At 43.1% G+C, this 24,620-nt stretch overlaps 2 protein-coding genes across 2 annotated transcripts; both read left to right on the top strand.

Annotated features, from left to right (window-relative positions):
- The first annotated feature begins 4,387 nt into the window (after positions 1–4,387).
- Positions 4,388–5,146, top strand: LOC121863649 (serine/threonine/tyrosine-protein kinase HT1-like). The gene has a single exon (XM_042362406.1). It carries the CDS (start codon positions 4,388–4,390, stop codon positions 5,144–5,146), a length of 759 nt encoding a protein of 252 aa, XP_042218340.1.
- Positions 5,147–6,361: 1,215 nt separating this feature from the next.
- Positions 6,362–13,247, top strand: LOC121863660 (roundabout homolog 2-like). The gene is made up of 4 exons (XM_042362416.1): positions 6,362–6,642; positions 9,555–10,133; positions 10,241–11,782; positions 12,052–13,247. The coding sequence occupies exons 1-4, from the start codon at positions 6,462–6,464 to the stop codon at positions 13,128–13,130; spliced, it is 3,381 nt and encodes a 1,126-aa protein (XP_042218350.1). The 5' UTR covers positions 6,362–6,461; the 3' UTR covers positions 13,131–13,247.
- The last annotated feature ends 11,373 nt before the right edge of the window (positions 13,248–24,620 follow it).

Raw genomic sequence — 24,620 nt, forward strand, 5'->3', positions numbered from 1 at the left:
GAAATTAAAATATTCTAAAAATCATTTGAACAGTTTCTAAAAGCCATTTGAACAAGTTATAATCAAGATATCAAATTTTGGTTAACAGATCCTTAAGCAGCACATTCAGGAGGACCTATACTGAAATTTTGAACAAAATCCATTTTTTGGCCGAAAATGACAAAAATTGTAAGTCTTATGCCTTAACAGAAAAGGAGATGAGTGTGTCAAATATGCAAAGGCTGAACAACTGGGTCAGCACAACACAAACTGAACTATTGGGAATCTACTTAGCCACAGACTACCTTAAAGAAAATGGAGGTGGGGTGAGATCTGTGACTCTTAAGTTGCCTGTGGACCCGTGGTAAGAAAATAATTGTGATAACTTCTAATGAGAACAACTTTCATATTAAATTTGTGTGGATTCCGTCCCATGTTTGAATTAGGTATCATGACTGTGCTGATAGACTGGCCAATGAGGTATGTAAGAAAGAAAACCCATTGAAGCCATTATTGTGAGTCCCTGTTAGTCAATGGTAGGATGGGGTGATAGTGGTAATGGGGGGGGATTTCACCTCATTGAATAGTGGGGTGAGGAGGTAAAAAGAATTGAATGAGTTTAATATAGTGAGAAAGAGCAGTTTAGTGAGAGAGAGAGAGAGAGAGAGAGAGAGAGAGAGAGAGAGAGAGAGATAACTGAGGTATTAGGGAAATTTTCTGTTTGTAGAGAATGCACACACACACACACACACACACACACACACACAAAACACACACACACACACACACACCAATCCATTTGTCTCTCAATATCTCTTTCTCTTGCAATATTCTTCCCATCCCTCTCTCTTCCTTATCTCCATCTCTCATTTATCTCCCATTTTACCACTGCTCTTCCTCCTCTATTCTCCAAGCCACAACAAACACCTCGGTGACCTGACCACCAGCTGCTTGTGGGACTTCCCTCTGACCCTTCTCCTTACACGCTCCACTTCACCCTCCCAGGTTAGCTCCCCTACACGCTCCCCCTCCAGGCCCCAGGTAAGCTCCCCTACACCCTCCCCCTCCCAGGTTAGCTCCCCTACACGCTCCCCCTCCAGGCCCCAGGTAAACTCCCCTACACGCTCCCCCCTCCCCAGGTTAGCTCCCCCACACGCTCCTCCAGGCCCCAGGTAACCCCCCCACACGCTCCCTTCCCAGCCCAGGTAAGCCCCCCACACCTCTCTCCCAGTAAGTCTCCCCCTACACGCTTCCCCAATCATCTCCCTGATGCCCTTTTTACACCACTGGGCACCGGGGAGCTTAGTTTTGCTTGACCGATTGTGCTAAATCTTGTGTGTGTGTGTGTGTGTGTGTGTGTGTGTGTGATCAAAGCAATATGGAAGTTAGCAAAATTATTATCATACATATTCACTACAACACTAGTACATCATGTCTACTACAAATACTAGTACTGGTATGTTCACTACAACACTAGTACATCATGTTCACTACAACACTAGTACATCATGTTCACTACAACACTAGTACATCATGTTCACTACAACACTAGTACATCATGTTCACTACAACACTAGTACATCATGTTCACTACAACACTAGTACATCATGTTCACTACAACACTAGTACTTCATGTTCACTACAACACTAGTACATCATGTTCACTACAACACTAGTACATCATGTTCACTACAACACTAGTACATCATGTTCACTACAACACTAGTACTACATGTTCACTACAACACTAGTACATCATGTTCAATACAACACTAGTACTACATGTTCACTACAACACTAGTACTACATGTTCACTACAACACTAGTACTACATGTTCACTACAACACTAGTACTACATGTTCACTACAACACTAGTACTACATGTTCACTACAACACTAGTACTACATGTTCACTACAACACTAGTACTACATGTTCACTACAACACTAGTACTACATGTTCACTACAACACTAGTACTACATGTTCACCACAACACTAGTACTACATGTTCACCACAACACTAGTACTACATGTTCACCACAACACTAGTACTACATGTTCACCACAACACTAGTACTACATGTTCACTACAACACTAGTACTACATGTTCACTACAACACTAGTACTACATGTTCACTACAACACTAGTACTACATGTTCACTACAACACTAGTACATCATGTTCACTACAACACTAGTACATCATGTTCAATACAACACTAGTACTACATGTTCACTACAACACTAGTACTACATGTTCACTACAACACTAGTACTACATGTTCACTATAACATCATTACTACATTTCCTCTACTACACTAGTGCTACCTTGTTCACTATAACATCATTACTACATTTCCTCTACAACACTAGTGCTACCTTGTTCATTATAACATCATTACTACATTTCCTCTACTACACTAGTGCTACCTTGTTCACTATAACATCATTACTACATTTCCTCTCCTACACTAGTGCTACATGTTCACTATAACATCATTACTACATTTCCTCTACTACACTAGTGCTACCTTGTTCACTATAACATCATTACTACATTTCCTCTGTACTATAGTAGTGCTACCTTGTTCACTATAAATAATGCTTCTCATTACATTTCCTCTCCCACACTATGCTACCTGTTCACTATAACATCAGTAATTGGTATTTCCTCTACTGGGTTAATTAGTGCTACCTTGTTCACTATAACATCATTACTACATTTCCTCCTACACTAGTGCTACCTTGTTCACTATAACATCATTACTACATTTCCTCTACTACACTAGTGCTACCTTGTTCACTATAACATCATTACTACATTTCCTCTACAACACTAGTGCTACCTTGTTCATTATAACATCATTACTACATTTCCTCTACTACACTAGTGCTACCTTGTTCACTATAACATCATTACTACATTTCCTCTCCTACACTAGTGCTACCTTGTTCACTATAACATCAGTACTACATTTCCTCTACTACACTAGTGCTACATGTTCACTATAACATCATTACCACATTTCCTCTCCTACACTAGTGCTACCTTGTTCACTATAACATCAGTACTACATTTCCTCTACTACACTAGTGCTACATGTTCACTATAACATCATTACCACATTTCCTCTACTACACTAGTGCTACATGTTCACTATAACATCAGTACTACATTTCCTCTACTACACTAGTGCTACCTTGTTCACTATAACATCAGTACTACATTTCCTCTACTACACTAGTGCTACATGTTCACTATAACATCATTACTACATTTCCTCTACTACACTAGTGCTACCTTGTTCACTATAACATCATTACTACATTTCCTCTACTACACTAGTGCTACATGTTCACTATAACATCATTACTACATTTCCTCTACTACACTAGTGCTACATGTTCACTATAACATCATTACTACATTTCCTCTACTACACTAGTGCTACATGTTCACTATAACATCATTACTACATTTCCTCTACTACACTAGTGCTACCTTGTTCACTATAACATCATTACTACATTTCCTCTACTACACTAGTGCTACATGTTCACTATAACATCATTACTACATTTCCTCTACTACACTAGTGCTACCTTGTTCACTATAACATCATTACCACATTTCCTCTCCTACACTAGTGCTACATGTTCACTATAACATCATTAATACATTTCTCTACTACACCAGTGCTACCTTTTGTTCACTATAACATCATTACATTTCTACTACACTAGTGCTACATGTTCACTATAACATCATTACTACATTTCCTCTACTACACTAGTGCTACCTTGTTCACTATAACATCAGTACTACATTTCCTCTACTACACTAGTGCTACATGTTCACTATAACATCATTACTACATTTCCTCTACTACACTAGTGCTACCTTGTTCACTATAACATCAGTACTACATTTCCTCTACTACACTAGTGCTACCTTGTTCACTATAACATCATTACTACATTTCCTCTACTACACTAGTGCTACATGTTCACTATAACATCAGTACTACATTTCCTCTACTACACTAGTGCTACATGTTCACTATAACATCATTACATTTCCTCTACTACACTAGTGCTACATGTTCACTATAACATCATTACATTTCCTCTACTACACTAGTGCTACCTTGTTCACTATAACATCATTACCACATTTCCTCTCCTACACTAGTGCTACATGTTCACTATAACATCATTACATTTCCTCTACTATAGTAGTGCTACATGTTCCAATGATATCATTACTACACATACATTTACACTCTCTGGTGTGCTGCGCAGTATAAACAGAGCAAAATCCAACTGACTTTTAATTTTCAACCCCGAATTTCAACTTGAGGTCCCTAGAGCTGCAGAAGAACTTGGCAAAATAAATTTTTAAGATGGATTGTGTTTATGTTCTCGACTGGGAAGAGGTGCAGTACCTCGTTGATTACAGCTATACCTGTCTAGGATCAGGGTCACACGGCGCTGCCTACTTAGTTGATTGGTATGGGGAGGAAAACGTCCTGAAGGTGGCCCATAAGACTCTTTCACTAAAGAGCTTCTGGAAAGAGGCAGAAAAACTAGTTCATCTCAACGGGGCCGGCGGGGCACCAAGGGTAACCGGTTTCTGTCAAGATCCACCAGCTATTTTGCAGGAATTCAAAGGGCGTTACACACTGAAAGACATTATTGAAGAATTTGTGGAGGAAAAATTCACCCAGTATGACATACTAGACTTGGCACTGCGGATTGGGGAGCAACTGTACGAATTTCACCAAACAGGATTGATCCATAATGACTTAAAGTTTGACAACATTCTCATCAACGGTCCACCAACCAACCCACAAGTCAGCATTATTGACGTGGGTTTGGCCTGTTACTGCCACGAGAACATTAAGTTCGTCGGCGGTACAGGGAAGTACCCCTGGATGGCCCCCGAGGTCCGTGAGGGCTATAGCAGCACGAAGGCCTCGGACACATACTCCTTTGGAGTTTTGTTGTCTAACCTGGCCAACATGGTGCTCGGGGTCCACCCAGAGGTGTGTCATCTCGCCAGCCAGGCCATGAAGCCCCACCCTCGTCAACGCATACATTTGCGGAGCCTTCTTCATCGTCTCCGAAGAATCCTTTTCCAAAAGAACATGGACTCAGAATGAAAGCCTCTCCTGTGATTTTCTGAGCCCAGGTTTATACTTCACCCAAACCATGACAATCCTCCCAATGCCTGATCTCACTACGTGGGGTCAACTGAAGGAGTGTCTTCCCCATCTACTACTAAAGATAATGTAAATAAAACTAAATCTAATATATATAAATATATATATATATATTGTTACGAACCCCTCCACCCAGCACCACGAGCAACGCCATCTAGGGACGAGACACGAGTATGACTCGTCTTAGTTACCACTCCGGGGTTTCTCTTCTCCATATCCTGGTTGTTGCGTCACCTCCTCAAAGTCTTCTTTGTCAGCTCCAATTCGAGGAGAGAGACTTGGCTCTGGGAAGTGACCACAGGATCATCTATCCTCTAAACCTACGTGCAGTGACTACCTACCGTCTTCTACAATACTCAGCCTTACTCGTCAGCCATCTCAGCTCCTCACTTAAGTACTTATATTTTGTATTAACTCCCCCACGTCCACTTGCTTCAAGATTGTTTTATGTTTATTAATATGTATATACTGTTAATGTTTAGGTTAAGTTTGGTTAAGGGTAATTTATAAGCTGAATATTTTGTTAAGGGATTTATGGTACTTTATTATATACAACGAAAACTCGCATCCTTTGTCTACCCTTTTATAGTCCGATTGTCTTTGTTTTTTTTTTACCTGTTGGGATCTGGGTAGACGTATAACTATATTCTAAATCCCCAACTCGTAACAATATATATATATATATATATATATATATATATATATATATATATATATATATATATATATATATATATATATATATCCACCACAATGAAAACGTGGGTAAGATAAATCTTGATAAAATCACACGGGAAAGGGGAAACAACGGAGCACCTTAGCTTTCGTCTTTATTCAAGACATCTTCAGAGGCAACTGGATTACATGGACAGAGAGAGGTTTAAATATACAGGGCTGAGTTGCCCTGGACCCCTCACCCTCCAAGGGACGGCCCTGTGTGTGGGGGGTGAGGAGTGTGTGTGTGTATGTGGGTGGGTGTGTGTGGGGAGCAAGTGGGAGATATAGTTATAGATGCACCTACTAACACCTTAAGTCCGCCCATCATCGTCAATACACCCCACCACATCACCGTACCTCCTCAACTCACCAGGCTGGTAGCTCACCGGGCTCAGCCGCTCAGTTTGTGTCAAGACCTTGGAAGAGGAGGGTGTATACACGACCGTCTCTCCAGGAAGGAACTTGCTATATTCGACGACAACTTTCAAAACAACATTTCGTGAATGATATTAATTTACTCGTGGTTTAAGTTAAGCTGATGATGAAAGCAGCAGTTGTTGAGTTAAATGAAGGTCGTGAACCTAGATGTGATTTGATGATGTTAGAGGGTGTGAGACGTAGAGAGTTTCCCCGAAGAGGTAGACAAGCTGTGGTGGGTGTGACAATGGAGCTCATCTTGGTGGTGTTCCTCTTAGGCGCCACCTCAGCTCAGCAGCCAGGTGAGAGGCTTTATACCTGTACTACTTGGTGACTTAGACTGTGTGTGTGTGTTGAGTGTCTTAACTTGATATTAACAGTGTGTAGATATATCTAAGTTGATGATATGTGTAAACGTCTGTGTTTTATATCTACATGTAAGCCTTTATATAAATTCATACGGTATAGGCCTATGAAAATTAAAAAAAATACGAAGGACAAAATCATTAAATGACTGACTGCGAGAGTGAAAGAGATTTTAGGGAAGAATAAAGTGAACATTAATCCAGAAATACAATTAGTGGATTAACTTATTCATGACGCAGTTAGTTACGGTGTGGTGTATCACATAAGTTCTTGGAGTGATATGAGTGAGAACAGCTGGGTGTAAGCAAGAGCTACTTCGTCAGGGCCTTCTGCAGGTATTTTTGTAATAATGTTGAGGGCGTGAGTGGTTGTAAGAGAGTGATAATGGAATTGGTAAGAAGTTAGATAGAAAGTGTTCGCACAGTAGAAATCATATTCTATTTGAGGACTAATCAGTGTGGACTAGCAAATTTACGATAGACAGCAAGAATGTCCTCGATCACTCCTGATTCAATTTAGTAATTATATAGTTCATGATACAATAAGTTAGGTGGCCTGAAGTCTTTGACAGTGTTACGTTCAATAATATAGTGTTCAAGTGTATGCTTTAAAGGTTTATCACAAAGTTTACAGGCTGAATGTTCCGGTATGGGTACAGCGTTACTAACCTGCCGGATGTGTCTGTATTCTGGCCACGACTACATCACATTGTCTGGTTCTGTCCTTATGCTGGCCATACCGGTAGCTCGTGTCACAAAATCTGTCTTGATTTTGACTTGTATGTTTTTAAGTACAGCATTAGACAGGCCAAGGTCACGGTCAACATTTTCTTTCTTACATACCTCATTGGCCAGTCTATCAGCACGGTCATGATACCTAATTCAAACATGGGACGGAATCCACACAAATTTAATATGAAAGTTGTTCTCATTATCAGTTATCACAATTATTTTCTTACCACGGGTCCACAGGCAACTTAAGAGTCACAGATCTCACCCCACCTCCATTTTCTTTTAGGTAGTCTGTGGCTAAGTAGATTCCCAATAGTTCAGTTTGTGTTGTGCTGACCCAGATGTTCAGCCTTTGCATATTTGACACACTCATCTCCTTTTCTTTATATATAACAAATGCACAGCCTGTTCTACCTGTGTTTGTCTGCACAGAACCATCAGTAAAAGCATAACATTCACTTGATTTAATACTCTCTATGTGTCTGTTAATAGTTTCTTGTGTAATACATCTCACCACATTGGTGTTTAACATTTGCTAACTACTAACAGGAGTGTAATTAATAGGAACTGATACGTCTAGCCAAGGAGGAGTGGCATTAATGGCTTCGTCTGGGGTGATTAGGACATTCAGTTTCAAGAGATCTGCAACACTTTTGAAGCCATGCTCCAAAGAGAGTCTTTTGTGGCAGGTTAGCGAGGTAGTCGGGATTACTTAGATAGAACATCAAGTCAGTTTAAGCTGTAGTTTGGGGACCATTGTTCTTCAAATGTTCGACACAAAACATGGTATTAAGTAGAGCTATCGTCTCAGATGGAGAGGGAGATGCTGGGAGAGAATGAGTATAAGGGAGAAAGAGAGAGGGCGAGGGAGAGAATGAGTATAAGGGAGAAAGAGAGGGCGAGGGAGAGAATGAGTATAAGGGAGAAAGAGAGGGGGTGAGGGAGAGAATGAGTATACAGGAGAAAGAGAGAGAGGGGGAGGGAAAAGGGTCGTGGAATGTCATTATCTTGCCCCTCGACCAGTGTGACGTGAGGGTGGTGGTCGAGGTAGGGTGTGAAAGGTGAGGTAGTGACCGATCCACCACTTGGTTCCTCACACCTCACTTCCTGCCCTCTGTTTTCATGGAGGGGGGAGGACACGTTGTTTTATGAGGCGAGGGGCTTGACATGAACCCCTCCTCCTCCTCCTCCTCCTCCCTACAAATTCTTTTCTCATGGAGGAAAGGATCCATTAAACTCTCTCTCTCTCTCTCTCTCTCTCTCCTCTCTCTCTGATGAGGGGTTGTGAGAGGTGACGAGGTTAAGTTAGGTTAGGTTAGGTTAGGTTAAGTTAGGTTAGGTTAGGTTAAGTTAGGTTAGGTTAAGTTAGGTTAGGTTAAGTTAGGTTAGGATACGTCTCTAACCTAACCTAACCTAACCAGAACCCAAGATAACGAGTACACACTGACCTGCTGAGGCGTGTGTCTGTGGCTGGAGCTTACAACATTCATTAGTAAGAGGAAACAGTTTTATATTGCAATAAGACATGTGTGTGTGTGTGTGAACGAGACATAACAAGTATTCGATACAAAAGTTAGAGTAATTAAAATCAATTACCTTCATTAACTTTATCTTGCGGTTCATTAGAAGCCGTTAACTCACTCAGGAAGTTAATTACTCTCAATTTTTTTGCCCATTAGTCTTTTATAAACCTTTTTTTTTTGGAACCTGTAAGATATAGTGAAGAAAGTAATGGTTATCTTACAGTGGTGAAGTTCTTTTGTGCATATATAATGATATTTGTGGTGTATTTTAGTTTAGTTACCGCTTGTGTGAGTTATGTGTAAAAGAAAATGGGGATGTTAATTAATATCTTCTGTTTCTTTTTACATCTCTTTCTTATCGTCCTTCTTCCCACTTTCTTCTTATCTTCCGTCTTCCTTTTTTCTCCTTCTCCTCCTTTTTCTTCTTCCCTGTGTACTCTACTGACCAATCACAGCCAGCCTTCGTTTATCCGTGTTCCTGTATAGTACACGAATGTTCCTGTTTCGTTATAGGAACACCACCAGTAAAACAGGACAGTCTTGTTCCTACAGAAGTAACACCACCAGTAACACGTCACCATCTTGTTCCTACAGAAGGGCCGCCAGTCATCAAGGAACACCCCAATAACATGGTGGTTCGCCGTAACGACCCCACCACCCTCAACTGTGCCGCCTCAGGGGCCGCCCGCGTCAGGTGGTTCCGTGACGGCCAGGAGGTGGTCACGTTGACACAAGATCCTCGCTCCCACCGTGTTCTCCTGCCCTCTGGTTCCCTCTTCTTCCTCCGTGTCACCTCCTCCGGGAGGGACAGTGACACGGGCACGTACTGGTGCGTGGCCTCCAACAGCTACGGTGCTACACGCTCCAACAACGCCACACTGACCGTGGCCACGCTGGCCTACGACTTCCAGAGCCAGGCGGAGTCGACGATGAGGGCCCGCGTCGGTGACTCCCTCACCCTGCCCTGCCGGCCACCCAAGGCCACCCCGGCCCCGGAGCTGACCTGGCTGAGGGACGGCCGCCAGGTGACCAACTCCTCCCGCGTCAGCGTCACTGAGGAGGGAGACCTGGTCATCAGTCAGGCCGTCCAGGAAGACTCTGCCACCTACGTGTGTCGCGCCCGCAACGCCGCCGGCACCAGGGAGTCCCAGCCCACCGAACTCACCGTCATGAGTAAGTTGTGTTGTAACTCATTATGAATAAGACCCAACATATCTGCATTTCTCTTCGGGTTGTCAGTTTGCACTCTGTTAATTAACAAACGCCTTGACTCCCCACAGCTCCGCCCTGGTTCGAGGAGCGACCAGTGAACGTCACAGCCTCGTCAGGGATGAGGGTAGAACTGTCGTGTCGGGCGCGGGGCTCGCCCATGCCCATGATCACCTGGCGGAGGCTGGAAGGCGAGTTACCGCCGGATCGTGCCAGAACAGAGGACGAGCGCTTGGTGCTGCAGCAGGTAGCGACTGATGACTCCGGCGTGTACCTGTGTGAGGCGCAGAGCAAGGCAGGCATCGCTGCAGCGCGAGCCACCCTCACCGTTGTCGATGCTCCTGAGCTGACACGGCGTCCACAGCTCCTGCAGGTGGTGGCTGGAAGCACGGCGGAGGTTCCGTGTCGCATTAAAGGTGAACCTCAGCCGCTGGTGTTGTGGCGCCTCCCCAGCCTGGACAGAAGTGGCCTTCTCGCCCCCGGGCAGATAAGTGGCCACGCTACCGTGTCTGACGATGGCCACACCCTCCTGCTGAAACATGTAACCACACGAGACAGTGGCATCTACTACTGCTGGGGCGTCAGTACTGGCGGGGGCGTGAGTGGGAGGGTGGAGATGATGGTGGTGCCCGCTCACCCGCCGCCCGTAGTGGGTGTAGGACCCCAGGACCTGATGGTTGCCCCCGGCAGTGTTGTCTCCTTCCCCTGTGAGGTAGTGAGCGAGGCTGCCAAGGCCACTATCTCCTGGTGGTACCGCCCGGCCGTCCACCTGCCGGCCCGTAAACTCAATAAAGACGCCGTTGACTCCCGCTTGTCCCTGCCAGACAACGGCGCCCTCATCCTGAAGGACGTACGTGAAGCCGACGACGCGGGCATCTACACCTGCAGCGTCACGGCAGACACAGGTACCGTGCAGCAGGCAGCAGTATTGCGAGTGACTGATTATGCTCAGTACCAAGTACAGCCGCTGTCGCTGAGGCTGCCGGCACCACCCTCGAAGCCTCGTCTTGTGACCTTCAACAAGACGGCGGTAGAGTTAAGTTGGCTCCCCAACTCCCAGATGAGCTCCGAGTCTGGCCAGTGGTACAGAGTGGAGTACTGGCGGCAGGGCTGGGACGAGTGGCGGGTGGCTGACGCCGTCATCAGGCAAGAATCATCCATCGTGAGTCATCTCACTCCCGGACACACCTACACCTTCCTCGTCCGCGCCGTCAGCATTCGAGGGGCGTCGTTCCCGAGCCCCTGGTCAGACCCGGTCACAACTCACACACCCCGAGAACCCAGCCTCACTGTGGATCAACTCCGTCAGGCCCGTCGCCGCCTCTCCCGCGCTGTCATAACCCTCATTGACTCCACCATCACCGCCCCCGACAGCGTCCTACTCACTTGGGATTTCCTGGCCCCGACAGACGAGTCCGTGGAAGGCGTGTTGGTGTACTCGGTGGGTGAGGTGAGCACAGTGCAGGTGGCCACCCTCCTGGGCGCCACGTCCTCCTCCCACCTCCAGCACGACCTGCGACCCAACACTGCCTACACGTTCTTCGTCGTCCCCTTCTGGCACAGCATCGAGGGCTCACCTAGTAACTCCCTCTCTCTCACCACACCTGAGGACGGTAAGTCATGCCAGTCTTCCCCATAGCACTGCCACCAATATCTTTTTACCTAAAGCCAAGAAATGTATCGACAGATTTCTTCGTGTTATAATATCTTAGTTTACTGATACTTGTTGTTGTCTTATATATCTGTGACCAGTAGTGAGTTATGTGTGACTCAACCCTCGTTTACCTGTCGCTGTTAGTGGTTTACCTCTCTCTCTCTCTCTCTCTCTCTCTCTCTCTCTCTCTCTTATCCATGGATTTACCCAGGTTTTTCATGTTTACAGTGCCGGCGGCTGCGCCAGGTGATGTGCACGTGACGGTGCGTGAGGAAGGTTCTGTACTCATCAGGTGGTCGAGTGTGAGTCCCGAGGAGGCCCGCGGGGAGCTACTGGGCTACCAGGTAACAATAAGTCACAATGGCAGCCACACCACAGAGACGGTGGTGAGCCCCTGGCTGGAGGCTCGCGGCCTCCTTCCCGACCGTCTCTACACCGTGCGTGTGGCGGCCCTCACAGGGGCAGGTCCTGGACCCTTCAGCGACCCCGTCTTGTTGGATGCTGGACCCAGCGATGCTCACAACTTACAGGAGGTCAACACAGCTGCGGGAGGTGGTGGCTCCATCCTTTACGCCCCACCACAGCCGGCGTGGTTGATATACCTGGTGATACCGCTGGTGATGCTGCTGGTCCTGGCCACCCTGATGTACATGAGGCCGCTGAGGCATAAGGCGCCGCCCTCCAACCCGCCCCACGCCCCCGCCCTCTTCCAGGACCCGTCCATTTACCCCGACCACCAGTCCGTCAACATGTACAGCGAGCAGAAGGTGTGGCGGCCAACAGATACCGACAAGGACTCAAGTCTGTCTTCAGCACGACTCCTGCCAGACCCGCTGGTGAACGAGTACGCCGAGCCTCGGGTTCAGCGTCACAACCACACCACGGCTGAACCTTATGCCACCACGGCCCTGTTGGCTCCACCTTCACCCCGCCAGCGTCACGGCGCTCCCTGGCCACACCAGAGCGAGAACTCGGGCGTACAGGTCAACTGGGCCGCCTTCCTCCCGCCCCCACCATCCTGCCCACCACCTCTTGACCTTGACCTGGTGGACTGTATTGACTACAACAGATCCCAGAGACGAGAGAAGCTTCACATCGTCGCCTCACACTACGACAATGTTGGCGGGTCGGAGCATTACGATAGGCCCCGCGACAACACCTACGACGTGTACACCCAGGTGACGCCCCTAGACTGTCAGGACGGCCTTCTCACCTTCAGTACCGTCCAGGGACGCCCCTGCCGTAAGGTCCGCACCCACTGTCGCCACCCTCGATTTAGAGACCCAGAGAGGAGTAATACCCGCTGACCGCCTGTGTCTGTGCGCCAGTATCTCTCGACCACGGGGTCATACGCTCTCTTGTAAACAAATAGCTTTAGTTACTTAATGTAAATAGTCAACTTGTAAATATGTAAAACATTTATATTAAAGCCATATAAGTATTACCAAGGGTTTTATCATCTCTCTTTATGACAGACTTTCGGGTGTACCTGAAGACTAACCCACCCTGGATTGAGATTAACTGCACTACCTTAATCCAACATAAGCTAACCTAACCTAACACAACATAACCTAATCAATCATAACCTTACCTAATCTAATATAAATTAACCTAACATTACCTAATTAAATCTAACCTAACCTAATGTAACCTAACACAAGTCATTCTAACCTAATCTAACCCCCAATAGCCTTAGGGTGTTTAATCTTCAGGTGATCCTTATACACCTTACCTCAACACACACAGGTATATCACTTTACACCTGACAACATAAATAACATCATTCTCAGGTGTGTTTCATAATTGAGTGTTACGTTACCTGTGTGGACAATCACTACCTGGACAACACACACACACACACACGCACACACATACCCACACACACACACACACACATACACTATTAAGTTCCAAGAGAGCTGCGGTCACTCGTGTTACATAACCTAAGCTCGAGCTCGCGTTACCTATACCAGCCGGAGGTAAAAAGTTCACCTGAAGCAAGATATTGTGTTTCCCTGCACACGGCAACGCTATACCACCACCCACCGCAGGCCTGGCACCACGCGGAGACGGAGAGGAGCGGGTAAGAGACGGAGTGGGATGGAGAGAAGCGGGTGAGAGACGGAGAGGGATGGAGAGAAGCGGGTGAGAGACGGAGAGGGATGGAGAGAAGCGGGTGAGAGACGGAGAGGGATGGAGAGGAACGGGTGAGAGACGGAGAGGAGCGGGTGAGAGACGGAGAGGGGTGGAGAGGAACAAAGAGAAAACAGAGACGAGAAGATAGAGTTATGAAGAACTGATAAACATGAAGACATAAAGACGAAATAATAACGATGGCAGACAGGAAAACAAAGAAAGATAATAGAGAGAGAGAGAGGAAGAGATAATGATGGAAACCTAAGATATAAAACGACAGACACACTCAGACACTTAACCTAACCTAACCTAACCTAACCTCACACACTGCCACCAAGAACCCTTTGCATAACCTAACCCAACCTAACCTAACCTCTCTCCACCGACAGGAAAAAGAACAAATAAATTTCAAATCATCAATTAATAAAGATCCATTGATGTTTATGAAGTGAAGTCATTGATGTTAAGTATAGATTAGGTCCCCCAGGTAGATTAGTGTCCCCCAGGTAGATTAGGGTACCCAGGTAGATTAGGTCCCACAGGTAGATTAGGGTACCCAGGTAGATTAGGTCCCCCAGGTAGATTAGGGTACCCAGGTAGATTAGGTCCCCCAGGTAATGAAGTAGCTCTGAAATTAAATGAAAATAACCCCGACGAGAACCAGTCATTTCACAGATTACTGAGGCCGTAGATGAGGCAGGGAGATAGTGGTCGCCATGACAGTATCAGTGTTGCCAACTTAGCGGAAATAATCGCCGAATCTAGCCAATGTTAAGGTCCATTTTTTTTAATAGTGGATTACAGCACATTTTAACGTTTTTGTGGTTAGTATTAATGAATTCGTAGTGATATTAGCATTGGTTTTAGTACATTCAGCTGTGTTTGGGTCACTTTAGTGTGTTTTAGCGATTACCTTTCAAATTGCTACATTTAGCAAATTTAAAGAACTCTACGAATCGATTATACAAGATTTTATCGATTTTACGGATAATTAAAACTGAATATAAACGAATTTCTGGTTAATTTCAGTAAATTTGACTGAGTTTGGGTTAATTTTTATGGGATGTCGGATAGATTTTTCGTGGTTACTTGGGAGATCTACTGGGTTGTGAGCGTTGGTAGTACTGGTTCTGGTCACTGCTGGGGTTTGTTAATGTTGGACTTGTAACAAAATATGAATACGGTGGAGAGAGAGAGAGAGAAACGGGGAGAAAGAGAGAGTGGACAGAATGACAAACGGAGAGAATGAGAGAGACAGACAGATATAGATTTATCCCCTTGAGTATGATAACTTAACCTCTCTACAACACACTTACCACAGCGCTCTCTCTCTCTCTCTCTCTCTCTCTCTCTCTCCATAAATTAATACACCGTTCTAAACACCTTTTCCACGCCGCCTAATCCCTGGACACGAGTATATCATCAAGATATTTAACACACAGGTTTATGAGCATAACCAAGTGAAGATTAGGGGGTCTTCGCCACTCATTAACCCAGACGTAGTAACGGCGGCGCTGGCAGAAGAGGATGGTGCTCTCGTCCAAACCCTCCTTCTCTGGATGTCTTATGCCTGTATTATTAAAGAACATCTTCCCTCTGTGACGAAAATTCTTCTTAAAGGGATTGTTCTTTCAAGCGGTATTTTTAATTGCTCGAACCTCTTCCCCCTTCGTGTGGGACCAAGTAGGGTAGGTCTGGTAATACTGTCCATTTCGCTGATGCATTATGGGTCGTCTTCTCGCTGATGCATTATGGGTCGTCTTCTCGCTGATGCATTATGGGTCGTCTTCTCGCTGATGCATTATGGGTCGTCTTCTCGCTGATGCATTATGGGTCTCGCTGATGCATTATGGGTCGTCTTCTCGCTGATGCATTATGGGTCGTCTTCTCGCTGATGCATTATGGGTCGTCTTCTCGCTGATGCATTATGGGTCGTCTTCTCGCTGATGCATTATGGGTCGTCTTACTCGTGTTGTGTTTGTTTACCTTCGTTGGCGCTAAAATTAAGAGTATACTGCGCTCTCATCATGGACATTTTTCCTCCCAATCATCAAGGAACAAGTCCTATATCGCAGAGAGAACATGATTTATTAGTCCATTAGATTGGGAAGGAAAAGATTTTACAAAATAAAAGATTGTTGCTCTAATGAAGCAACCATGGTTGAGAATAGCAACATGTTTCAATGCTGATGGATATGGACCTCAGCGATCAGAAGAACTGTTAAAGAAGATTTGGGAGAGCATTTAAATAAAGTCAGTAAAAATATATATATTTTGTTGCGAAGTAAGTTACATTAAAGAGGCTGCAGATGACTACACTCTCTGAGACAACTTACTTAATTCAGTTATATGGGAGGTAGAGACTTCTAATTTGGCTCCCAACTCACAAATTACATAATATACCAAATCATTATTTTTTTTTCATTATCGCCTCATTTTATGGTTTTATGTTTAGGTTATGTTAGGTTTGAATTATGTTTTTTCTGATGGTTTTTTTTTATGTGTTTTGAACAACTTCCAAATACGTTGATGACTTGAAATGATAAAATTGCCATAAAATAGTAAACTTATACTCGTTACACCAATAATACAAATAAGTACTGTACCATGTTTAATTTACAGTATAGTAAAAATTAAATAAATAATTTGTACCAAAACAGGTCAAGTAGCACCTCCGTACCTCCATATTAGTCATCTCCTTCCTCATTCTACCCATCCACTCTCTCTCTCTCTCTCTCTCTCTCTCTCTCTCTCTCTCTCTCTCTCTCTCTATACACACTTCGCCGAGCTTGACTAAGATTGAGAACAGAATGTGTGTGTGTGTGTGTGTGTGTGTTGAAATAAAAGATGTGCCAGGGTTTGTGATGTGTGTTAGTTGGATCGTCATGGGAGAACGTATATGTCATTCGTTTTGGGTGTGTTTCAGATGTGTCTAACCTAACCTAAACCTACGTGTATATATATGTCTACGTGTATGTATGTATCTATGTCTGCCTGTGTATACGTAAAACAAAAACAAAAACACTATCGTATCATCAGGGTATCCAATAACAGAGTTCCAATCCTCTATAAACTGTACAGAGGATCAGAATAAGAGCTTCCGTACGCTACCAGATACTCTACCGTAGGATCCAATACCCTTATAACACACGTCACTGAGAGAGAGAAAAAGATCCGAGACTTTAATATTACTCCAACAGGATCTAATCTCATGTCAACGTGAGGGCAGCTGCGAATAAGATCACCATATCGTCTTTTAGAATCACAATACCACTAAACAATGTTATTTTAAAGGATCCGATAGCGTTCTTGTTTTACATTGATCATTAGTTAAGACTGTCGACTGTTTCTGGGATGATTTGACTGTGATGTGACTGTCAGGTATCGAACTTACAGTTAGTTATTTATGACATCACAATGACGCGTCAGTACTGTGAGTTTATAAAAGAAAAAATATACAGAGGGAATGGGAGAAGAGGGAGAGAGAGGGGGTGAGGAGGAATGGGGGAGATTAGCGGAAAGGAGGAAGGATGGGAGACGGGTAGGAGGAGAGAGAGAAAGGAAGAAGAGGAAGGGAGGTAGAAAGATGGCAGGGAGGAAGGGAGGGAGATGGGTAGAAGGAGAAAGAGAGAGAGAGGGGGGGGGGAAGAGGAAGAATAGCAAAAGAGAGAAAGAAAACACGAGGAGGAGAGGGAGGAAACAGGGAAAGGAGGGGGAGGAGGAGAAAAGGGGGGCAAGAAGAGAAAGATAATGAGGAGGAGGGGAGGGAGGAGTCTGTGTATATAATAGACAGGGTTAATTCTCAAACACCCTTAAGTTAAATACGAAAATACAGTCATTTACGGTAAAGTCTCGGAGCATTTACGTTTATTTACATATTTACATCCATTATTTAATTTATACTCGGGGTCCCTATAATCTTAGATCATATCTTTTTTTCCTAGGATGAAGTGGGACGCTCAGCCTACCACCCACGTCATAAACTTTTATTTTAAATATGTTATTGAATCAAATTTAATCTTAAAGGAATATTATTTAATGTAAAAAAAAAATAATAATAATATTAGTATTTATTTTTAATCAAGATCATATTTTTCCCCACTAATATAGGTTTATGTGAACCATCTTTAGCTAAATAACTGGCTGGGCGTTGATCATCCCGGATAAAAAATTCCTCTATCCACCACCTATCGCCTCCCCAACCCGCCAATTTTCTTCATTTTTTATCTTCTTTTATCAACCTCATCCTTCCAATTATTCCAATTAGCTGTAGATTAGAGGGAGGAGAGAGGCCTCGAGACGGGGATTAGGGGCGAGTGGGGCGTCCGGATTAGGGATTTGGTGTTTTGTTGAGGTGTGTGTGTGTGTGTGTGTGTGTGTGTGTGTGTGTGTGTATTGTGTGTGTTGGGGTGTGAAAGGAAACAGACAGACAGATAAGCATGCTAAGAGAGGGAGCCAAAGAGAGAGAGAGAGAGAGACAGACCTGCAAACACAGACAAACAGACGGGAAGAAAGGTAAGTAGAAAGAAGGAAAGAAAGATAGAAAGAGAAAGGTTAGTAGAGATAGTGAAGAGAGAGAGAGAGAAGAGAGAGAGAGAGAGAGAGAAGAGAGAGATAGTGAAGAGAGAGAGAGAGAGAGAGAAGAGAGAGATAGTGAAGAGAGAGAGAGAGAGAGAGAGAAGAGAGAGAGAGTGAAGAGAGAGAGAGAGAGATGATGAACAGCGCGAGAGAAGATAGATGTGAAGAGAGAGAGAGAAGAGAGAGAGAGAGAGAGAGAGAGAGAGAGAGAGAGAGAGAGAGAGAGAGAGAGGCTTTACTCATCCCTCTCCCTGTAGCTATTGTTTAACTTCGAGGGTCAAGTGAGCATCATAATCCTCCAACGGGTAGTCAAGAAAGAGACTATAATAAGGATGAGTAATTACCACTGAAAAATGTCAGTAAAATCTTTCAATGGTCATTTTGGCCACTAATTACTCTGCAATCGAATCGTGGACCACATAGTCATAACCAGCAAGCCCAGGAGTACCCATACTGTGATTTTCAGCAAAATCTAATTTTTGGCCAAAAACCACCAAAATGTAAGTCTTACAGTTATGACATTGCAGGTTTTCTTACTGTCGCCTGATGCTGACTGGAGCTTATTTGTATAATAGTTACGTCTGGCATTTGTAACTGTTTGAGTTACTCTATTTCTGATACTTAGGTAAGCATCACCGAAAGTTATGTCTTTTTGCAAATTTCCTTTGGAGTTTGTGGAAATGATACAGTTTTCACTGACTTAGTCTTGAGCGGGAAGCATTTATCAAAGCAAGCATTGAAGATGCAAGAGAAGTTGCAGCTGTTCACGTTTGGGTTGTCGGAGGCATAGACAAGATCCCTGTTAGCATTCATTATGTTGTTTTAAAAAAGGAGCATGTTGTCGGTGCAGTAGTCTCTGTATTGTATTAAGACTCTATTGTATTTAGACTGTTTTATACACGGCAAAAACTGGGAAGTGACCTGAGATATTGTTATAAATTATTCCACTTGCAAGATTGTGAGGAGTGTTGTTAGTCTAGATATGATCTATCACAGTGGCAGAGGTGGCAGTTACTCTAGTGGGTTTGGTTATAGTGTTGAAGAAGAGCTTAGAATGATAGGTGGCAAGAAGGTGGCGGCTGTCGTAATGTACAGTCACCCAAAAAAGTCCTGTCGCGAACCATGAACCCCGAGATTCAGACTCGTGAACCCGAAGCAGTAGACACTGATGCATATTCTGTCCATAAATGCTTCGGATTCAAGAGTCTGAATCTCGGGGTTCATGGTTCGCGACAGGACTTTTTTTGGGTGACTGTACGTTCTGGACAAGAATTTTTAATATTCTGAACATGTAAGCTAGTTTTGCTATTTGGTATATATATATTGATTAATGTTTGGATATTCTTTGTAAGCAAGAGTTATCAGAAATAGATATCGTAATAGTATAAAGAAAATGTATAGGAACTTTGTCTCGGGTTCGTGCTGCTGGAGGGTTATGGTGTGAGTTTGAGTTAACATTATTCTTGATTGGATCAGTATTCATTAACAGTATAGATTACATCAAAAATTATAAGGTTATTGTTAAATATTTCTGGAACTAATGTATATTTTATATTTGTGTTTGTATGTTTGTTTATTGAATGCTGTTTCCCAGGTTAAGACCTACTTCAAATAAAATGGTGTTGCTGCAGCTCTGACTTTATATTGATACGACCAAACATATAATATAGTGCATGTAATGGTACATATAACATAGTATGGTGTCGCCTTTGAACTGAATAAAATCATCTGTCGTTAACCAAATAAAATATAAAAAATGACGCCCTGTAGTGAAGAGGTTAATGTTGTGGAAAAATATAGTATGAAATATTTCAACTATTAAGACGAATCCCTTTTTAATTGTGTTTATTGTAGTTTATCTTGTGTTGTCTGTGTGTTGAGGACAATGTGTAGAACATTGATCTGTAAATTTGTATGGCTTACACATCAATAGGGTAGAGAAACAAGACACATATTTTATTATATTATATTTATTTTGTTTACATATATAGACCTCACCCTCACCTCTCCTCTGTGATGATGAGCTTGGTTTGAGGCAATTTTTTAGCCTTAAGCGCCTGTGAGTATGACATCACAGGTCCTTTTATGGCCTCAACCACCTTAGGCTTCTCTTGTGGTGTAGTTATGGGAGCGGGGTTTTCTGACACCGAACAGCGATTTCCACGTTTCCGGGGAATCCTCTGGGGCTTTGGTGCGAGTTGGGGTCCTTTTATGACCTCAACCACCTTAGGCTTCTCTTGTGGTGTAGTTATGGGAGCGGGGTTTTCTGACACCGAACAGCGATTTCCACGTTTCCGGGGAATCCTCTGGGGCTTTGGTGCGAGTTGGGGTCCTTTTATGACCTCAACCACCTTAGGCTTCTCTTGTGGTGTAGTTATGGGAGCGGGGTTTTCTGACACCGAACAGCGATTTCCACGTTTCCGGGGAATCCTCTGGGGCTTTGGTGCGAGTTGGGGTCCTTTTATGACCTCAACCACCTTAGGCTTCTCTTGTGGTGTAGTTATGGGAGCGGGGTTTTCTGACACCGAACAGCGATTTCCACGTTTCCGGGGAATCCTCTGGGGCTTTGGTGCGAGTTGGGGTCCTTTTATGACCTCAACCACCTTAGGCTTCTCTTGTGGTGTAGTTATGGGAGCGGGGTTTTCTGACACCGAACAGCGATTTCCATGATTCCGGGGAATCCTCTGGGGCTTTGGTGCGAGTTGGGGTCCTTTTATGGCCTCAACCACCTTAGGCTTCTCTTGTGTTGTGGTTTGAGGCTGTACTTTATCCTTAAGCATCTGTGAGTATGACATCACAGGACCATTTTGTGGCTTGGGTTGGGGTTGTTTTGTAACCTGTGTTGGTTTGTTTCGCTCTTTCTCGTCAAGATCAACTAACTCGAGCCATGAGAGGCTCGAGTTAGCATAAGCGACAACGTCCAAAACTTCTTTGTAAGTCATATTGTTCAAGTAATTTTTGTTTTATAAAAACTGTTATACCGAAGTACAATACAGACTTTGCTCACCGAGCTTCAGGACATCATGAAAAAATATCGAGGTAAACACGATTTTGTGACATAAAACCAAATAATGTAGGTTGGAACAGTGTAGTGTAGTGTAGAGGAGTAGTGCCGTGGTGAAGATACAGTATATAGTGATAGTAACGAACATAGAGTTTATAGTAACAGTCGTGAGGTACAGTATATAGTGATAGTAACGAACATAGAGTTTATAGTAACAGTCGTGAGGTACAGTATATAGTGATAGTAACGAACATAGAGTTTATAGTAACAGTCGTGAGGTACAGTATATAGTGATAGTAACGAACATAGAGTTTATAGTAACAGTAGTGAACATTGTGTACAGTAACAGTAGTGAACATTGTGTATAGTAACAGTAGTGAACATTGTGTATAGTAACAGTAGTGAACATTGTGTATAGTAACAGTAGTGAACATTGTGTATAGTAACAGTAGTGAACATTGTGTACAGTAACAGTAGTGAACATTGTGTATAGTAACAGTAGTGAACATTGTGTATAGTAACAGTAGTGAACATTGTGTATAGTAACAGTAGTGAACATTGTGTATAGTAACAGTAGTGAACATTGTGTATAGTAACAGTAGTGAACATTGTGTATAGTAACAGTAGTGAACATTGTGTATAGTAACAGTAGTGAACATTGTGTATAGTAACAGTAGTGAACATTGTATATAGTAACAGTAGTGAACATTGTGTATAGTAACAGTAGTGAACATTGTGTATAGTAACAGTAGTGAACATTGTGTATAGTAACAGTAGTGAACATTGTGTATAGTAACAGTAGTGAACATTGTGTATAGTAACAGTAGTGAACATTGTATATAGTAACAGTAGTGAACATTGTATATAGTAACAGTAGTGAACATTGTGTATAGTAACAGTAGTGAACATTGTGTATAGTAACAGTAGTGAACATTGTGTATAGTAACAGTAGTGAACATTGTGTATAGTAACAGTAGTGAACATTGTATATAGTAACAGTAGTGAACATTGTGTATAGTAACAGTAGTGAACATTGTGTATAGTAACAGTAGTGAACATTGTGTATAGTAATAGTAGTGAACATTGTGTATAGTAACAGTAGTGAACATTGTATATAGTAACAGTAGTGAACATTGTGTATAGTAACAGTAGTGAACATTGTATATAGTAACAGTAGTGAACATTGTATATAGTAACAGTAGTGAACATTGTGTATAGTAACAGTAGTGAACATTGTATATAGTAACAGTAGTGAACATTGTGTATAGTAACAGTAGTGAACATTGTATATAGTAACAGTAGTAAACATTGTGTATAGTAACAGTAGTGAACATTGTGTATAGTAACAGTAGTGAACATTGTATATAGTAACAGTAGTGAACATTGTGTACAGTAACAGTAGTGAACATTGTGTATAGTAACAGTAGTGAACATTGTGTATAGTAACAGTAGTGAACATTGTGTATAGTAACAGTAGTGAACATTGTGTATAGTAACAGTAGTGAACATTGTGTATAGTAACAGTAGTGAATATATCTAGACGGTCCGTCCCTCGGAACGATGTTCGAGAGTGAAGTCCTTCCCCGTCTGGTCTCCAAGATATGTTAATGCCAGAGACTATATAAGACAGACGGGAAAGCGTTTACCTTTATCATAAAAAAAAACCGTGAGCCACTGAGCTCCTGAAATCAACATTAAAACAGGTTAGGGAACTCATATTAGTTTGAAAAACATCAAAATTCATGCAGACCTGTACAGATACATTCTGGAATCGGTTTATGCCCAGTACTAGCCAACAGTGCATAACATAGACGTGACCGACAGCCTGTCGGTCACGTCTATGTTATTCACTGTCGGCGACAGCCCTATCGGTTAAAAAGCCGTGGATATGTATGTGGGCACAGAGGAGTTCCTCATTTTGAGAAAGAAACCAAATGAAAATAATCCTCAGTGCTTCTCAGAGAGTCCGTCAACAACACTGTGCCCAACTATTAATTACTAAAGTTGATTTTTTTACTTTCTTGGAGACAATAGGCTCAGCTGAAAAAAATGGAAAGCGTCTCCAAACAACTTTAGGCTCGCGATCTCTTTTCATTATACCTGTGAGTTAGATAAATCCTAAAGTACTGCGCCAAAGTCACTACAATCTGCCATGGAGAACATAATCAAAACTGTACATTTTGTCAGCTTTGTACCGAGATGAATTCTGCTCAAAAGGTTTTCTTGGCTCTCTTGTTCCACAGACAGGTCCGCTGGTTGTTCTATCGGGTGTTAGAGCAAACCATGGCGGATGAGGGTATATATCTCTAAAGGAACAGCACAAGATCGGTCTACTCCCCGACTACACCAAACCAAGAGTGGACTCGGGATTGACCAACTTAACAGAACAGATAAATAAACAGTATTACAAATAACCATAACATCATGACCTTCAACACCAAAACAAGACAACTTATGTTACTTCCACCGGTTGACCTAAATTCCCGCTGATCAACCATAGACGCAGAGCTCCTGAACACCCCTGGCTACCTCAACTCTCAGGGAATCATCTTCAATATAGTTTCTCTTGATATCAACACTGAAGCTACACACGAGAGTCGACCAGGTGGAGTAGAGGATCAAGTAAAGTAGGTAGAAAACTAACATGATATCCTCTCAAGTGTTTGGTAGTATCCTAGAAGTGATCCTGGAGGAGTTTTTAAGAGTTGGCGAAGGACTTCTTAACCAAGGATGTTAATATCCTCGGTCTTCTTGTCATAACGTTGTCTAACCCAAAAGTGAAGCAAGTAAGGAAGTTTTTTCATCCCTTCCGGCAATTAAATCAATATTTCGTAGAAAGTTTGAAGTGAAAGGGACATGATGCTCTCTCTCTCTCGGCCGCACCTCCTTGAATCATGACAATATCAATAATATAATAGTATCCCGTAGTATTGTATTAGTGCAGTGTTTTACTCTTGCAAGCTGACGATATTTCTTTTATAGTTTCGTCAAAATTATCTTAATTATTCACTATAAAGAGAAATTTTGGCTTTATTTATATAGAAAATTAAATTAAAGTAATATAATAATCGAAATTTTT

This window comes from Homarus americanus, unplaced genomic scaffold, assembly GCF_018991925.1.
Source record: "Homarus americanus isolate GMGI-L3 unplaced genomic scaffold, GMGI_Hamer_2.0 scaffold40248, whole genome shotgun sequence".
Classification (NCBI taxonomy): Eukaryota; Metazoa; Arthropoda; class Malacostraca; order Decapoda; family Nephropidae; genus Homarus; species Homarus americanus.

Bases quoted from the DNA above. Each gene is read 5' to 3' on its own strand.
- LOC121863649 (XM_042362406.1), top strand. From the start codon at position 4,388: ATGGATTGTGTTTATGTTCTCGACTGGGAAGAGGTGCAGTACCTCGTT.
- LOC121863660 (XM_042362416.1), top strand. From the start codon at position 6,462: ATGATGAAAGCAGCAGTTGTTGAGTTAAATGAAGGTCGTGAACCTAGA. The intron at 10,134-10,240 runs GTAAGTTGTGTT...GACTCCCCACAG, and splicing joins CACCGAACTCACCGTCATGA to CTCCGCCCTGGTTCGAGGAG. The intron at 11,783-12,051 runs GTAAGTCATGCC...TCATGTTTACAG, and splicing joins TCTCACCACACCTGAGGACG to TGCCGGCGGCTGCGCCAGGT.